The following is an 18,659-nucleotide window of genomic DNA, read 5'->3' as shown; positions in this document are numbered from 1 at the left end:
GTGCGTGAACAGCCTGCAGTGCACTAAACAGCATACCAGTGTTTGTTATAGAAACAAATTCAAATCATTAGTTATTCAGTACCTTCTATAATATATATTTACCTAGCATTTCAATCTGGTTGGAAGAGACAAGACAGCCACATCTGAAACCATTAGAGGACAATACAACACAATGAGTAATTGTTCAAATGCATCAAAAAGAAGAAGAAGGGGAGTTGGCATCACAGCTGTGACCTTCGTCAGTTCTCTCAAATTAAACTACTTGAAAGAGGACCCACAAGGACACCTAAATTAAATCACAAGTTTCATACAACAGTGATTCCCAAACCCAGGACCAGTGACCAGAGCCAATTTCTGTCCACGTCTTCACCCAGCCTCAGTAAACTGAGAAAAATAACAATCACAAGGCTAAATCTGTTCAATTTAATAACATCTCTTTACATAGCAATTACAGGCTTTTTTTCTTTTCGTATGACAAGAGACATGATAATAAATTTTTGTTAATGCCCTTATTTGGCAAAAGCAAAAATTAGCATTACTGTATCATTTCCCATAAAAGGCAAAGCTCTGGGACACAGTGACTTACGATCCAGCTTCATCTGGGACTCGGAGTGTTCACTTGTCACTGATAAACCCGGATATTTTTACTGAGTTGATTGGGGGCCTAATGTCAGTACTCTGGGACGCAGCAAGGCCCTGAGCGGCGGGATGCTCATCTCTAGAGCTGTAGGGAGACCCGAAAGACACCAGGGCCGTGGTGACAATTATCCCTTCCTCGGACAGCACTGACTGTCCTCGGTCACGGACGAGTGGGCAGCTCCTCAGTGAAGGTCCACTGAGTGGTGCTTTGCACAGCCGGGGTGGCCGAGTGGCAAATGAGTGCGAGGTCTCAAAGAAGATCCTTTGTTCAGAGCCAAGTACTAGGCCAACGGAGCAGAAATTACTGGCCCTTTGGGGGAAATTCACAGACTCTTCTATGAATGCCCGTGTGTTTGGGGACCGTCAAAGCCACTGGACCTGAGACAGGTGGCTCTAATAGCAGGGACCTGCCAGAGGTGCAGAGCAGTCGCCCATGACCGAACGTGCCAGCCGGTCGCAGCACACAGTCGTCCGCATGGGAGCACCTTGGCCCACGTGCGCTTCCCCAGGAGGACACCGGGCCGCAGAGGGCAGCCTGCAGACTGCGAGTGGCAGTCCCGGCAGCTCGCACAGCGCGCCGAGTGCCCGTCGGAGACAAGGTTAGAAGCAACCCTTACCCCAAGTCTCCAGGGGACACCAGAGAATGCGAATCAGGAGACTGTAGAGTCCTGCATTTCACCTCTCATACAACCAATAATTTTTTATTCTAAAATTTCATCTTGTGTTTTATACCAACTATTCAAGAGCATGGGAGAATTTAGATTTTTCCAACTTCCAAGATAAGAGCTGAAACCAAAGAAGTCAAATCCCATAAAAGTCAAATTGTGCAGACTATTCCCCAGTTCTTGAAATATTAACTCACAGTGATGCAGCTACGGGTTAAACGACGAGTGGGTAGAGGTGGGATTATGAACGAGGTCTGTCTGCCCGAGGTCCACACTCCTGACCACACTGCCCCTTCTAGAAGGCTTGGGACAAACAGGAGCAGCTGGCACCAGCGTGAGCAAAGGCCAAGCAGGGACGCACCAGCACAGAGAGCCGCAGGGGTGCGGGCGCCTGTGGAGCCAGACCCGCCTGTGCCCGAGGCGGCGCTGGGGCCCCTGGGCTGAGGGCCACGGCTGGACCTTGTTCTAGACTGTGGGGTTGGGAATAGGAAGTGCTGGGTAACAATGGAAGAGGTAAAATGGAAAAGCCAGCCAGTAAGTAAGTATGATAGGGGAAAAAGACTAAAGGAAGTAACGTTTCGAATGCAAGAAGCATTTGTAAAGAGGATTTCATAACAGATTTTTATTGAGTTGTACCCTGTGCGAGGAGGCAGAGCTCACATGTCAGGAGGTTTCTGTCTTGGTGTCGGAGGGAAAGTGGTGTCAGTCCAAAAGCAGGGAGTGAGCGAGAGGAATGGGGAAGCTGACACTGGTTTTAGAGAAGGTGAATTCTAAGCAACAGCCTTTACGTGGGCTCAGCCAGAACCGGATCTGGGGAGACACGCAGACTTTCCACCCAGAATTCTGAGAGCCCACAAAAATTTTTGCCAGATTTTCTTTAGCAATAAATTTTCATTTCTGGAAAAAAAAAAAAATACTTATTGTGCCAGTCCCTGCGAGAGGCCCTGGAAGTTCAGGTGATGAACAAGCCAAGCACAAATCTCAACTTCTCTTAACTAATGGCCGACTGTGGCACTGAGGTAGCGCACACGCAGTCCAGCAGTCTGCGTATAGGAGGGCCAGCACGTCCTGAGGGTGACAAGAGGGTTCAATGAAAATAACCAAACTCGTATGTAATGAGATACATCTCATGTAGCTCACTTGTGTATAAACTATTATTGTATAGATTATCGTGTCATTACTGGGATTAGGATTTAACTGAAAAGGAAGTATATGTCATATAGAGCCGCAGTCCCCAACCACACTGTACTGGTCTGTGGCCTGTTAGGAACCAGGCCACGCAGCAGGAGGTGAGCGGCAGCTTCATCTGTAGCTTCTTCCAGTAAAGCTTCATCTGTGTTTACAGCCGCTCCCCATCACTCACATCACCGCATAAGTTGTGTCTCCTGTCGGATCAGCCACTGCATTAGAATCTCCCAGGAGCGCAGACCCTACTGTAAACTGCCATGCGAGGGATCTAGGTTGTGTTCCTTATGAGAGTCTGATGCCTGATGATCCGAGGTGGAGCTGAGGTGGTGAGCAGCTGCAAACACAGATTATCATTAGCAGAGAGATTTGACTGCACAATAAATGTAATGCGCTTGAATCATCCCCAAACCAACACCCCTGTCCATGGAAAACTGTCTTTCACGAAACCAGTGCCTGGTACCAAAAAGGCTGGGGACCGCTGAAGAGCATATAGCATTATTTTACATACACAGTGATATTAACAGATTATGCTTAATGATCCTGTAGGCTACACTAATCTTCATATAAGTTACAAATGTTCTTGACTTTATATATTCACTTAGGTTTCTTAGCCGAGTGTAATGACCTTTGAAGATTCCCTCTGGTTATTGTATTTCGTGGGCACAAGGGCTAAGTCTCAGGTCTGGTTGTGTTGCCTCTGTCAACTGTGAAACAACTTCTTAATATACTTCCCGCGATGCCTTTCTTCCGGGGCCATCCCCCTGGTGACATCCAGCTCTGCTGACTCCATTGATCATCTCAGACTCTCCAAATTGATGGGGGTGGAGAGATGTGTAGAGAGGAGGAGGAGGAGAAATGCTTTGATGCAGAAGCCAGATGCTCCCCAAGTCGATGCATGAATGCTGCTTCATCGCGGACCGTGGTCTCGGCTGTCCCATTCTGATATAGCAGAAATGGAAGAGCGCGACGTCTGACATATACAGCTCACCCTTGTTTATGTCAGAAAAATATATCAGTCGAGGAAAAGCATTAACAAGCCCAAAACGACTAGTTTGAGATCGGAAAATAAAATCACCAACAAGGCTATAAAGTATGGTGATGAATGGGAAATCCACAGTCTCATAAATTGACCTTCCTCCCCTGATGACTGTAAATCAGTTACTCTCATAAAGCCGTCCAGCAACAGGAGCTGTAGCATGACAGCCTCCGACAGCCACAGCAGTCAGCACTTCTTCCTACTGCTCTTAAAACTAGAGGGTCCAGGGGCTTTATTTGAAACTATCAATGAGTTCAGGGACGTGGTGGCCTAACACAGCCTTCCTCCCCAAAAGCAGGACATGATGGATTCTTCCCCAAAGACTCAGCCCGCATAAATGGCTCGGACTTTTGTGCAGAGGCAATTCCTCGGAAAACAATAACTACCTCTAATTCTTCCTTATAATATAACAAAGGGCAGGCCGGGCGCGGTGGCTCGCACCTGTAAACCCAGCACTCTGGGAGGGTTGCTTGAGGTCAGGAGTTCGAGAACAGCCTGAGCAAGAGCGAGACCTGTCTCTACTAAAAATAGAAAAAATTAGCCAGCCACGGTGCCACAGGCCTGTAGTCCCAGCTGCTCAGGAGGCTGAGGCAGGAGGATCGCTGGAGCCCAGGAGTGTGAGGCTGCTGCGACTATGATGACGCCACTGCACTCTAGCCTGGGGTGACAGAGCGAGACTCTGTCTCGAAAATAAATAATATACATACATATATATATATAACACAAAAGGGCAACAATCCTTGTGGCAGGAACTAAAGATGATTCACACGTGGCAATCATGTGTTTGCTTCTCTCTCCTTTTGGCCACAGTTTAAAATATAACACCTTTTGTTTAGATGGGACCTTTTCCTTGAGAAATTCAGGCATCTCCCTGAAATAATATTTCATTATTCTCCATGATATTCTCCCTAAAAATCAATCATAAATTTATTATGTGACAATAATGATTCAGTAAGTCATTGAGCTATGATGCGTTTATTGCATGCTGTGAAGATAAATGCCCTCTCTAGCCTCCAAGAAGGCTCAGGCTGGAGAAATTCTATCACTAAATATTTAATAGGTGCCTACTGTGTGCCAGGCAGCAACTCATACAGCACGATACGTATCCTGAACCGATAGCGTGGGGCCTTGCCAATTAGATGAAGCCACCACTTCGAAAGTAATGAAAAGTCACCTCACCTCAGGACACTCCCTACACCCAGACGAGTTGCTGGTGGGCTATGCTGACAGGGCACTCACACTCACACGTTAACCACGTCTCATTTTACAACACCAGGCATTTCCTGCCTGTGTTGCACACGAGGAAGATAAGGCCAAGTGAAACCCTTCTCCCTGCCAAGGACCTGTGAGTGGAAACGGGAAAAATGTGAGACCCAAATCCACTCTCCACGGCTTGGCCTTATCTCCTCCCTTAATTCCTAACACAGTGGTGTCAGGATTTTTTTAGGTACCCATATGTTTTGTTTAATAAACAATAGAATCACACATTGTCTTTAAAATTTCTGAACAATATGGAGTTAAAGCATAGAATTTTCATACCAAACACAGACACTGAGAAAGAAAGTTGTGTAGCAAATTGCTGACAGGTGCAGCCTCCTGCCATTTGGAAGTTTCATGAAAAGAATATGTGAGGTGAAGACAGCATTATTTTAAAACTTAGCAACTTCCCACAGAACTATCTTTTAGTCTGGTTTCTTCCTATTTATTTGCTTTACATATATTTTTCCTCAAAAGCTCCCACAGATGCTATGTGCTTCCCCAAATTAAGACATTTTGCTCAATTCAGTTGTTTCAAATATTCCTTGGTGTGTTCCCGAGTTTCAGCTCAGCTCTGACTTGTGAATCAATTATCTGATGCTTTCTAATGTGCAAAACAGAGCTTGTAATGGAGTCAGGTAGTCCCCAAGCTATGGGGACAATATCCAGCATTTCTTGGCTATCCTATGAGGACCAACATTTTACATTATTTTTTGTTTACACCTATTGGAATATTTTATAGAGTAAATATAATATTTAAATGGTGGTCCTAAGTATTTACATGATAATTGGCTGTCCTGATTAATCTTTACTTTTACTTTGTCATCCTTAATGAAATTAAAATGGGATTTATCTTTTATTTCCTATGGTACATTTCCCAGTCCGTTTTTGGTTTCTCTTTCTCTTACCGAGAGCACCTTGGCACTTTATGCCGTTATTTAGCATTTCTGTAGTTTTCTTTTTGCAAAGGACTTGAGAAACAAGCTACACGGTGAGCCCTATTTGTGGGTTAGGGGGAATTATAATTGCATTTTCAGCATTATCCCCATTGGAACCGAACAGTTCCCTGTATTTGCAACTCCACCAGAGCCTCAGAAAGGAGAACGCTGGCTCAGGCAATATAGGTCCCTGCTGCTACAAAATGACATTGCTGAAATTTAAGCAAATTAAAATATTTTAGTATGCCATAACCACAAATGCAACTCTTGCAAGGGGGAGCAGGGCTGGCCATTTTACAACTTGGCTTCCAGGCCCCTGGTCTGATGAGGAAGCCACAAGAGCACCTGGAGAGGAGGGACTCGTTTCGTGGAATTAGCTTCTTACCACGAGATGTGCGAACACACAATGACGCTGTGCTTGACTCCGCTATTTCATTTCCATCCCAATCACCCGTGTTTCTAATAGTTTATTAGTTCATGGCAAGAATTCCATTTCCAACTGCAATCCCAGCCCCAGTGTGTCTGCTTTTTCGTGCCAGCTGAGATGGAGAAAGTCGTTCCACTTGGTATTTTGTAAACCAAAAAATGGTCAAAAACCAAATGATAGCTTTGTGGTGTCTGGATGCTTTTGGTGTTCTAATTCTGAAAACAGTTCATAGAAATAAAATTTCACAGATTACTTAAATTTGAACAGACATAACTTTCAATCTAAGGACCTGCAATGAGCAATTGGAAACAGCAAATTTTCTTTTTCTGCCTGTTTTGAAAATGTGGAGAATCAAACAGGGTCTGCTGGAATAAATGTCATGGCAGCATGTGGTCTGAACACAACTTGCTGCGGATGTTCCTGTGAGGGCCCAAAACTCTTGATAGTCTCTGTGGGTGATGGCTACACAATGCTTATTGTGATTTATAAAAAACAGCAAATGGATTAATAATAATCACCTAAAAATAAGGTCATACTTCTTTTTATGCCCAAGTTGTGATAGGCATAAGATGAGACACCAATGCCAGAAAGATTGTCCCCCAAGTGCCTCCAGACACCCCAAAGGCTGCATGGCATGGGTGCGTGTGCCCATTGGCAGAAGTGTACCCTTTGCACCCCCCACCTGCAGCTTTTTCTTCTGCTTCCACTGGCCTCTGTCTCCTGCCCGTGAAGCTGTAGGAGCAGCCATGCCACCACCACTGTTCCCAGCAGCATCAGCCTCTGGCTCGTGGTGCAACTCTGGAGAAATCAACATGTCAGTCCTCTAAGTGCCAGAACCGCTGGGTTCCTGGGTAAACTCAGACAGGATGGCCATCTCCTGGCTGTGGGCCATAGGCTCCCTTGGACATAAGAGACCTCTGTTTCTACGTCTCTTCAACAGCTCCGACGGCCTCAGGCTATCTCCACCATCCCAGAGTTTCAAAATAATCCCATCAGATTCTGATCCCCAATCCCAGCCCCAACCCCTGCAAAAAATAACTCAAAGATAGTCTTAAAGGATGAATAAAATTCAGGAACCAAACTTTTACTTTGGTCCTATTATCCTATTCTTTACATCCAAGGCTGGGGCATAAAAGGCTCCAGCTGCCATGTAGTCTTCTTGGACGGCTGCTTGGGAACAGGCCAGCCACCAAGTCACGAGGACACTCATGCAGCCCTGTAGGTCCACACAGGAGAAAACTGAGCCCCGCGACTCAGGGCAAGTACCAGTTTGACAGACGTGGAGCTCAGCCACCTTGGACAAAGGTCTTCCAGCCACTCTGAAGGCTTAAGATTACTGCTTCCTCGGCCAAACCAGGTCTTGTCCAAAAAACCAGGAACCCACTGAAAGGAATATTTAAGGGTCTTCTATCTTTCACGTGATGCTATACCGGAATCAGGTTGGAAAGTAAACAACATCAGAAAACCTATTTACTGAGATTTTATCATCTGTAGGCATGACTCACCAGGGCCCCTTAGAAAGGAAAATTTTTCCTTTGTTGAGGGGAGGGCAAAGCAAAGATCAGAGTTCAGTCCTCAATCAATAGATAATTCACACAATTGCTTCTGCTTAACAAATCCTTCATCAGCAACATTCAGCCTAATTTCATCTCAAGGGACATGATTACCGCAAGTGGCACATTTGAGGCTTAAAACTTAGGCAAGCTTGTGCATCAAAGGGCACTATCAACAGGATGAAAAGGAGGCTCACAGAATGGGAGAAAAAAATTGCAAATCCTATATCTGACAAAAGGTTAATATCCAGAATATATAAGGAGCTCTTACAACTCAGCAACAACAAACAACCTAGTAGATACATGCAAGAATCCATTTCTGCAAGAGAGTAGAGAGCCGAGAGTGGATTCTTGCATTTGGTCAATTGATTTGCAGCAAAGGTGTAGAGATGACTCAGTAGAGGAAAGATAACTTTTATCAACAAATATTACTAGAACAATTGGATAGCTATACCAAAAAAGTAAATAAACTTCAATCTATATCATGAACCTTATATGAAAATTAACTCAATGGATCACAGACCTTAAATGTCAATAAAATTATAACATTTATAGAAAACAAAAACAAAGAAGAAAAATTTTGTGAGGTTAGGAAAAATGTCTTAGATATGACACCATAGGCACTATCCTTAGAAGAAAAAATTAATAAATTGAACTTCATGGAAATGAAGACCTCCAATCTTCGAAGGTACTGTTAAGAGAATAAAAAGACAAAGACTAAGAGAAAATACTTGCAAATTGCCGATCTGGCAAAGGGCTTATATCCATAATATATGAAGAATTCTCAAATTTTAATAATAAGAAAAACAGTACAATTTCTTAAAGGGCAAAAGATTTGAACAGACACTTCACCAAAGAAGATACACAGATGATAAGTAAGTACATGAAAAGATTATTAATGTCATTAGTCATTAGGGAAATATAGGTTAAAACTACAATGAGATGCCACTACATGATTTTATAATGGCCAAAATTAAAAAGACTGACCATATCAAGTGTTGGAGTAACCGGAAATCTCACACAGCACTGATAGGAATGCAAAACAGTACAACCACTTTGCAAAATGGTTCAGTAGTTTAAAACTTGGACGTGACCTAGCCATTCCACTTCAAAACATTTGTCCAGGCCAGGCACAGTGGCTCACGCCTGTAATCCTAGCACTCTGGGAGGCCGAGGCGGGTGGATTATTTGAGCTCAGGAGTTCGAAACCAGCCTGAGCAAGAGCGAGACCCCATCTCTACTAAAAATAGAAAGAAATTAATCAGACAACTAAAAATACATAGAAAAAAAAAAAATTAGCCAGGCATGGTGGCGCATGCCTGTAGTCCCAGCTACTCGGGAGGCTGAGGCAGGAGGATCGCTTGAGCCCAGGAGTTTGAGGTTGCTGTGAGCTAGGCTGACGCCACGGCACTCTAGCCCGGGCAACACAGTGAGACTCTGTCTCAAAAAAAAAATTTGTCCAAGAGGAATGAAAGCAAATGTTCATGCAAAGACTTTATAAGATTGTTCATACAGCTTTATTTATAAAAGCCCAAAACTAGACACAACCCATGTGTCCATCCGTAAGTAAATGGATAAACAAATCATGGTTTCTTCTTATGATGGAACACAATCAAAATGAATACACGCAACTACATGGAGGAACCTCACAATGCTTATGCTGCACCACCCTGACCTGCTGCTTTTGCTTCTGCTTCCACTGGCCTCTGTGGCCTGCCTCTGAAGCTGTAGGAGCAGCCACACCACCACCGCTCCCGAGAGCATCAGCCTCTGGCTCGTGGTGCTATCTCCAGAGGAACCAGACAAAAAGAACCAGACGAAAAGAACACGTACTGTATGATTCTACTTATACAAAAGTCTAAAAAATACAAGTTAAACTAGAGTGATGAAAAGTAGGCCAGTGATTTCTTGGGGAGGGTAGCAGTGCCACGGAAAGGAGTTGGGGAGAGGGATTTCAAAGAGGCGTGAAGAAACCTTTGCAGGTCATGGACACGTTCGTTATCTTGATTGTGGTGACAGTTTCACTGAAATATGCATATGTTACTACGTACCAAGTTGTATCCTTTAAATATGAGCACCTTCTTGTACATAAATTATTCCTCAAAAAAGCTGATTTTAAAATCAGGCCTACAAGCATTTTTTCAAATAAATTCAATCTTTTGGGGAGTTGTTTTTGTGTGTTTGTCCTTTATCTAAAGGCTACACTAAATGCTATCATAAGCACTACCATAAATATCCAAAATATTTGGACAAAAATGCAACAGTGATATGAAATCAAAGCAAAAGCTAACCCTTGTTCAAGACAGCCAAAAGCAGATAACCGCCTGCAAACAGCTCACAGCCTTGGGGAAGAAGGAAGAGGAAATTGCCTGTCAGAGAAGCTCCCTCTGCGGGACTGGATTAGCCTCCTCTCCTCCTACTGAAGGTTTCCCACTGACTTCAAAGAGGACTTCGGATCAGAGGAAAGTAGAGCTCTGCTGAATAATTGCGGAGAGGTCGGGGCTCTCTTAGAGAGCTTCTCTTTTGAGCTGTGCCCATGATGACATTATCATATTATCAATGATAAAAAGACTTGGGGCGGGACTGCTGCGCCACTCTTAAGCATCAAAGAGGAGACAAGAAATGCATTCGAATCAAAGCTGAATTTTTTAAATCATGGGCTAGAGATATGATTTCTTGCTGTAGGAGTGACTGTGACAAATAAGAAACTGTTTCTGTATGAGATTGGCTTTGCTAGTTATCACCAGTTTCTGGGGCAAAAACACCAAAAAAAAAAAAAATATATATATATATATAGCTGAAGAAAGAGAAATCTATTACTCAACCCGCCAAAATATAACAGCTTAATGTTGACAGAAGCACAGCTTGCGGATCGGGATCGCGTGGTTACATAATAATCCCACCCTGCACGAAGGATTGGACGCACGCTACCGCTAGCGAGGTGAGACGGCCCAAATAATACAAAGGCACGCACGGGTCAGCCTCACGGCCAGAGAAACAATCAACTCCCAAAAACTACAGAGAAACCGAACGGGGATTGTATTTTTAGGATAATCGAACAGTAGGATCTAAAATGTATTTGGCAAAAAAAAATAATTAGTGGACAGATTTATGCAGTTTCATGAACTAGCAGGAAAAATGGAACTGTCTATTTTCCTCATGCCGTGCAATGAAGATGATCAGTCAGAGCTGGAAATTTGTTCTTATGAGCTGAGCTAGAAATGTGATTTAATGTTCCTGGTAAAATATCAATTTAAAGACCTAATGGCTATTAGAATTAAGGAAGATTTAATGTCAGATAGTGCAAAGAAAACAAGACTTGAATTCTTAAGGCCTCTATTATAAGGCTGAATGTGTTAAGTGTGTTAATAAATATTTGGGCAACACAGAGAAAGGAGAAATTAATTTCCGTTTGGGTTGAAAAGGGGAACATGAGATACACAAAGAACCACAGAAGGATGACATAAAAATAGAGAAGGTTATCAGTGTCTGGTACGTAGCAGGTGTGCTCAAAATAACAGTTTTTATTTCATTTATCATTCAAGAAGTAGGAAAGTCTGCAGCTTTTAAAAACAGGGAAATCCTTCGTTTGCTTTCTAAACCAAAAAATAAATATATTCCTCAGCTCTAGTAGCTGTCGTTCTCAAATCGCTGCATGGCTTCCACGCTGGGTACATACCAACAGACGAAAACGTCTTGGAGCCACCTTGAATGGACCTGGATTCTCTCTCCCCACTCCCTTGTCCACATTGAACTTGGGGCCTGGCTGCACCCAGCCCAGCCGTGCAGACAGGAAGCCCTCACCTGCCACCCTCCAGACTGAGGTCAGCGTGAAGCCCTCGACAGTCCATTGCAGCCCCAGTTAGCTCTGCGTTTCCCCACATTCTGTGGCCGCCCCTGCTTGCTGCACAGACAGAGGCCAGCAGGGCCCCCTGTGAGAAACCAAAGAGCAGCAGGATGTGTGTTTGTATTGCATCAGCTGTGTGTTAGTGCGGGCTTCTCTGCAGAGAACTGCGTGAAACGTCGCTAGAATAATTTCCACAGAAGCAAAACATTTGCTATGTATTGGCAATAGCATCAAGATAGGCCAGATTCTGCGCATACAGCCACTTGGTGGATTAAAAAACATTCACGGAGCCCAGATTATACCCAAATTATGTTTATCGGGAGTCGGGTTGTCAGGTTCGGCAAGTAAAAAGACAGGATGCCCAGCTAAATTAGAATTGCAGGTCAACAACAAAAACTTTTTAATATAAGTATGTCCCATATAATAAATATTACTAATACAAATATTAAAAATATTTCATTTTAATTAAATATTAAACTTAATTAAAATTAAATAATTGAAATATTAATTTTAATATTAACAAATTATTTGTTGTTGATCTGAAATTCATGCTTCACTGTGTGCCACACAGCTTAGGCAACTCTGGTTAGGAGGAACAAGAAGAGTTTCAAGGAGTGGGTGGGATCGGAAAATTGGGGAAGGCGCTGAGGCAGGAGAGCCGCATGGCCCAAGGCAGGCAGAAGCTGCGTTTCTTAGAGGCAATGAACGGAGGAGTTTATGGAAGCAAAGATTTTACGTGGGAGAATGAAATTCCACAGAGCCGTTAGGGACCTGCTGTGGAGTGTCCTCAACACCCTTATGGAACAACATTGGGGTGGGATGTAATTCAAGGGCCAACTGTTTAACCTCTTTTAGGGGAATTATCTTGTTTAGCAAAATGCCTGGAAGGGACATTTTGATTATGGAGAGAAAGGCAGTCCTCAGAGTTTGGCCAAGATGAGCAGACACAGTGAGAAAGCTGCGTTGCTTGGCACGAAAGGGGAAGAAACTGATACTCCAGGGCAGCCTGCAGAGGAGGCACAAGAGGAATTCTGCGGGCGGCACCGTGGCAGAGGGCCAAAAGACGCAAGGAGGGAATCTTGGCCAGGGAGAAATTCCCTTTATCAGCCAAAGGATTTGGAAGAACCCGAGTGGTCAGATCCTCCATCTTTGCGTAACCACCTGTGCCGTTTTGTCATCTAAGTCTTTGCCACTGCCCGAAAACACTCGGTGAAAGTCTGCGCCCAGCTGAGCTACCCGAAGTGTTTGAGAGACGAGGAAAAGTACCCAGGCACCCGCACCAGTCTCCGCAGCACGGAGGGCAGAGAGCGAGCCCAGGGCACCAGGAGAGAAAGGTCCCCGACAGGAGTCGAAAGGGAGGCTGAATGTGTGAGCGCACCCTGGGAACCCACAGGACTCATGAGGAGGACGCGGACATGCGAGCTGAGGTTAAAGCACTTTCATTTAGATCTCAAAAAACAGGAATCCCAGCTAACATCTGCCTCTGTATATACAAGACAGTCTCTAGAGATGTCTCTTCTGATTGTTGGGGAGGAAATGATTACGTGTGTAGATCTCCCGGTGTTCATGCTTGACTCTTCCTTTCTTCTTGATAACTATTTTTTTTGGATGTTATGGCACCCACACCAACGTTCATTCAATCTCAGAGAGAGATGAGACAACTCGGACCAATTATTTTTCTTTTACCCTCTCTGGAAGAGATGTTATTGGGATGCTTCTCTTTCATGATTCTGCACATGTTTATGCAGCTGTGAATGCTTAAGTGAGAAATGTCACTGTGCTCTACCCCATTACCTCCAGGTTCTTGAGTGTGCGTATATGTGTTCCTACATAAATACCGCCAATGAACTCAAATGAGGATATGATTACACTATTTCCTGGAGTGCATCAATTTATTCCACAATCTATAAAAGACAACCAAACTCTTCTTGTAACCGCTTGCAATATTTCTCAGCTGTGGGTCCATTGTTTTCCCAAAAACTACATACTGATTCAGAATGCCAGTGACAAATTAGCACAGTGTTTGTTATTTCCAGAATAATGACCTCAGAATGATTTTATTTGGCCAGCCATGCAGATGGTTTAGGAGTGAGGGCTATTTCTTGACTATAATAATTTGTACTTTAGAAAGTTTCCTCCTGATAGGAAATTCCATTCACAGAACAGAGCATCTATAATCGAAGATGTCTAATGAGTCATCGGGGACATTAGAGAATGGTCAGGATGTTTTATTTATATTTAAATGTTTATGGAACACTCATAGCTAGAGGGAAACTGGCTATTGCAGTCTTTGCAATTATTAGGCTGTTTCTCTTTTACTGTCTCCTGGGAAACTACAAAAAACGAATCGATGATTTGACATTATCCCTGGAATATGTCCATGATCCTGCTGCTTCCTTTGGAGCGCTTGAGAATTCAGCCCACCTAACCTGCAAATTGGTGTCTTTCAACTCGAAAGGAACATGATAATGCAGAGATAACTGCCAGTCCCCTGGTTAACTATACTAGAGCTGCCCTAAGGTTGGTGACAATTTACCAACGTGCTGACTCCTGCCCTTTTACTTATTGATGTTGCTTATTCTGGTTAACGTTAATCACGACCCTTTGAGCCATTTCCAGTTGAATGCACCTGAATTAGTCAGTTCTCTTTGAGTTTGTAGTAATTCCCTTTGCTGTTTCAAAAATCCAAAGCAACAAAAATCTACCCCTTAACAACAGCACTTTTTTAAACAGTTCCTATTTCAGTGCCTTTATCAACAGGTGCAAACGCACACTATGAATTTGTTCACATTCATTTCATAATATGGTCTTTTATTATTTCAATAATTAGCATGCCCAGATGAGCACATACACGTTTTGGGAACCACAGAAGACACTGGACCTTTTAAGGAAAAAAATGGATCTATCCCTAATTTCATGACACTTGCAGTCTAAAAGTGCTTATTTATCCAAGTCAAAATAGAGTCCTTAGTGAAAAATCTTTCTGGCAAGCACCCAGAATTTTTAAGACACATTTCCTCTTAAGAAAGTCACTTTCTCATTATCCCTGGGTAATTTGCCTCTTGGCTTCTACTTTTTGCTATTCCCCTGACTTTATTCATTTTCACTTATCAGAGAGACATAAATTGGTGACAATTAAATATTTCCACTTTATTTAATAATTGCAGTTTAGAAAAAAAAGGTTGGAATGACAGCCTAAAAGCAAATTTGAATATAAATAACATTTTAATATTGTCCACTAATTTTTTCTATTCTATCTTTGAATCTTTTTGCCAATCCTTATAAAAAGAGTTCTGAGGACAAATGAAAATAAAATGCATTTCATATAGAACGTTTGTCAAAATGCAATGTAATATAGAACGTTTGTCAAAATGCAATGTAAATGGCAAGATGATATTGCAGACCCACACTGAGATTTTGTGTGTGTACGTAGAATACAGTACCAGCCAGAGCAGGAGCCGCAAGACATCATCTGTTTCCCTTCCTGTCCCCAAATGAACCAGGCCATTCGGAATCTGTGGCAAGGGCTAGAATATCACAAAACAATGTTGACTCTGCCCATCTGTCAAGGGAAACTAGAGTCTGAGGAGTGGAGGAGGGGAGGAGCGCTGATGGGGTGGTGGGCAGCATGAGAGTGGCAAATAATAATCCCTCAGGGAACAATTCTCACACTCTCAGTGTCATCCCCCTGCCCTCCTATCTGTGCGCCAGGCACCTTAGAAAGGAAGGAACACAGGTAATCAGAGCAGTTCCTGTGGCTCCGTCTCTTTCCTGCATCTTTCTCTCCTAACTGAGCCCTTCTCTGTGCCCACCATCGACCGGAAGTAACCAAGGTGTCCATGGAGGGTGAGGGGCAGAGACAGGAGACACTGGAGGTGGGGGTGGGGGGACAGAACAAGAAAAATGTACAGTTCCGTTAGGAATAAGATATCAATGACTGAGAGTCCAAATCCACTAGTCTCTTATGTCTGGCCGTTGTGCTCATTTTATCTGCAAATAAGAAACCAGAGTAGGTCAATGTTCATGCCAATCAAGCATTTAAAATAAAAAACTTAAACAGAAAACAAGAACCAGAGCCTGTGGGACACCAGCCTATGAAAACATGCTACAAGCTGGAGGCATCAAAACTGATACCTTCTAGACAAATGCAGTTGTTCTCTCTACCACTTAGCACCACAGAGCTTGAAGGCACGTCCGAAAGCACCTCATCTCAGCTGACACCTTTCCTAAGGGCCGCAGAAAAGTCCTGCTAATGTGTGGCCGAGCCCAACGCCCAGCCTCTCCAATTTCTAATCCTGCACTTGCTCTGCTGCTAATAACAGCTCTACTGTTCATAGGACCCTACTGAGTGCCAGGTAGTATTCTAAGCACTTTGCAGGTGTTGCCTTACTTAATCCTACAGCCAGCCCCGAGATGCAGGTATTTATTACTGTTGCCATTTCAGGTGAGGAATCTGAGACCAGTGTGGATAAGTAACTTGCTCAATCCCAAAACTGACAGAAGCTCTGAGCTTCTCCCCTGAATCCACACACTCTCCTACCCCTAAGGGGCCTGCTTATCCCCTGCGTTCAACCTTCCGCTCCCTTCACCTCAGGGAAACATCTCCGTGCGTCCCTTAGCCCAACTTCAGCGCGCGGTAAACTACTGAATTCTCACTGGTGCCCGGGTTGCACATGTAAAGTACCAGAACACAAGGTTTCGACTTTCATAATGCCGGGTTCTCTCTATATATAGCTGGGAGAAAAGAATAGCAGCTTGTTTGTCCTCATTCTTTCCAAGACCCCTGTTCCTGGAAATGCTTCGAGCAATTTGATGCATCTGGGGAACTTCATTCCCTCCGGTTTCAACACCTTTAGCTCCATGTGAAAAATAAAAAATGTATGATCATGGAACAACAGGAGTGATGAGAAAGTTGAGATAATCGTGAGCTGAGTCTTCACTGGCTCTGATAAATTAATCACCAAATTGGCAATTGAACTTGCCAGAAGCAGACCCGTGTGCCAGGCGGCAGGCTGGTCATCCCGCACCCCTGGCATTAGGAAAGCTCTCGTGGTGAATAAGCCGCCAACCAGAGCGGCCTGAGGTTTCCCTTTTTCAATTTCTGGTGCAAAGAAAACCAGCTTTTGAGCGCATAAGCCAATACGTGACATTTTTTTTTCTGCCGCACAGAACCTGAAGCGGGTGGCGGAGACCTGGATGGACGAATTCGCCGAGTACATCTACCAGCGCCGGCCCGAGTACAGGCACCTCTCCACCGGGGACATCTCCGCGCAGAAGGAGCTGCGCAGACAGCTCAAGTGCAAGGACTTCAAGTGGTTCATGGCTGCGGTGGCCTGGGACGTGCCCAAGTACTACCCGCCCGTGGAGCCCCCGCCTGCGGCCTGGGGCGAGGTGAGCAAAGGCCGCGCCAGGAGCCCTGCCCGGGAGCGCGCGCCTCCCTGCAGCCCAGGGGCGGGAGGGCCTGCGAGCACCCTCGCTCTTGCCCCTGCAGCCGGGCGAGGTGAATTCAAGTCGCCTCCGATGAATGAATGTCCGGCCTCTTGCTAGGAGTCGCTAGAGATGAACGTTCAGCCCTCTGTGTTCATAGCCCGACCCACAACCTTAACCGCGGTAGTCTCCCCAAATGCATTTTTTTTAAATACACCTGGAAAATATTTATGAGATTAGTGAAATTACCAAAGGAGCTTGCAGAGAACGAAAATTTATCTGTCGTGCTACTGTGTAAAAAAGGGTGACCTGACAACCACCTGATAAAACCCCCTCACTGTCCCGGCGCCGCCCTGTCGCCATCTGTATAATGGGCTTGGCAGCCGGGGTGCGCTGTGCAGACTCACGCAGAAACCCGTTTTCATAACGTGCAGAGCTGTGAGACGTGCAGCCAACGCAGTTCTTTAAATAAGCACCAAACTCTCCACCTCTGAACGCTTCTATTTGATTTCGCTTCATGATCTAAAATGGAAAGAGCTGAATAGCTCCAGGTCCCAGATCTAAAGTAGCTATCTTTTGGCATAAAAAGGACTATTGGGTGCGGTTCCATTCAGTACTGTCACTATCGCCTTTTCCCTGCAGAAAAGAGTGTGCTAAAGCAAGGATAGTGTCGGATGGGGTGGCTTTCTCCTGGCACTTTAACCTGCTTTTAGCAGAAGCTCTGGGGGGACGCAGGCCGGGCTGGACGCCAGCGCTCTCCCAGTTCTCCAGCCTTTCAGGAGCCGAGAGTTGACTGTCATGCATTCTGGAGGAGCTTTTTGGTCACTGGCCTTGGTTTTGTAATGTGGGGGAAAGATGCTGTTGTCTAGTTAGTGTTCTTGGCTGCGGGAGCTCTGCTAAAAGTTGCCCCAGGGTGTGGTAGGGCGGCCAGGGGACTCGGCAGCATTCCTGGGTGAACCGTTCCAGCTCCCTGCAGAAAACGTGTTTAGCGAGTCACAGGTGTGCTGCTTGTTGTGCTGAGAGGGTCCATGAAGATGCCGTTCTCTGCCTGGACCAGGGACACCCAGGCATGGGGGAGAGAGTCGAGGCCATCCCTACACACTCGCCTCCCCGTGTTTTTTGCATGTGTGTGCGGGCCTGACGTTGTCTACCTGGGTCAAGTCATGTTAGTAATTTGGTTTCGTGTTTGAATCTCAAACATTTTGTCAAAACTTCCCTGGAATATGAGTAATATTAGTCTGCTTATATTCGTTTTAGCTATCTGCCATGGGCTTCATTTATAGCAGTGGAAATTTGAAGTAGGCAAACATCAGTAAGAACTTTCTTAGCCTAAGGTGTTGGAAGGCACAGGAATTTGTTACCCAAAAAAGCTGTGAGTTCCGTCCTGAAGGTTTTTGGTTAAGGCTCTGTTTGCCATCTTTCTGTGGTGACTTAGGTGCAGTCCTCCCTAGCGACTAAGAAATACACTTGAAGACCCCACAGTATCATTGTGTGAGTCGCTGCTGGGTTGAAATCTCGTCCATCTTTTCTCCACCTTATGTGGAAACATAAATTTTCGTTCCCACCTGGTTACTGTATACTTCAAATATCAATTGGTCACATTTTCCCACATTACCTCACTAAACCATAACATATATTTATGAAGCACCTTGTCTGGAAACAGACTCAAAGCTTCCATGGAG

The 18,659-nt window shown here is 44.5% G+C and overlaps 1 protein-coding gene across 1 annotated transcript in view; it reads left to right on the top strand.

The window, feature by feature from the left end:
* The window catches only part of GALNTL6 (polypeptide N-acetylgalactosaminyltransferase-like 6), a 215,371-nt gene that overhangs the window by 96,382 nt on the left and 100,330 nt on the right, over positions 1 to 18,659 (top strand). Inside the window, exon 5 of the mRNA XM_012651657.1 lies at positions 16,720 to 16,941. Coding sequence (XP_012507111.1) covers positions 16,720 to 16,941 — 222 coding nt within the window. The remainder of the gene's footprint in view (positions 1 to 16,719; positions 16,942 to 18,659) is intronic.

Source organism: Propithecus coquereli, unplaced genomic scaffold (genome assembly GCF_000956105.1).
Source record: "Propithecus coquereli isolate 6110/MARCELLA unplaced genomic scaffold, Pcoq_1.0 Scaffold36, whole genome shotgun sequence".
NCBI classification, from domain to species: Eukaryota; Metazoa; Chordata; class Mammalia; order Primates; family Indriidae; genus Propithecus; species Propithecus coquereli.
This window is presented reverse-complemented; position numbering and strand designations above follow the sequence as displayed.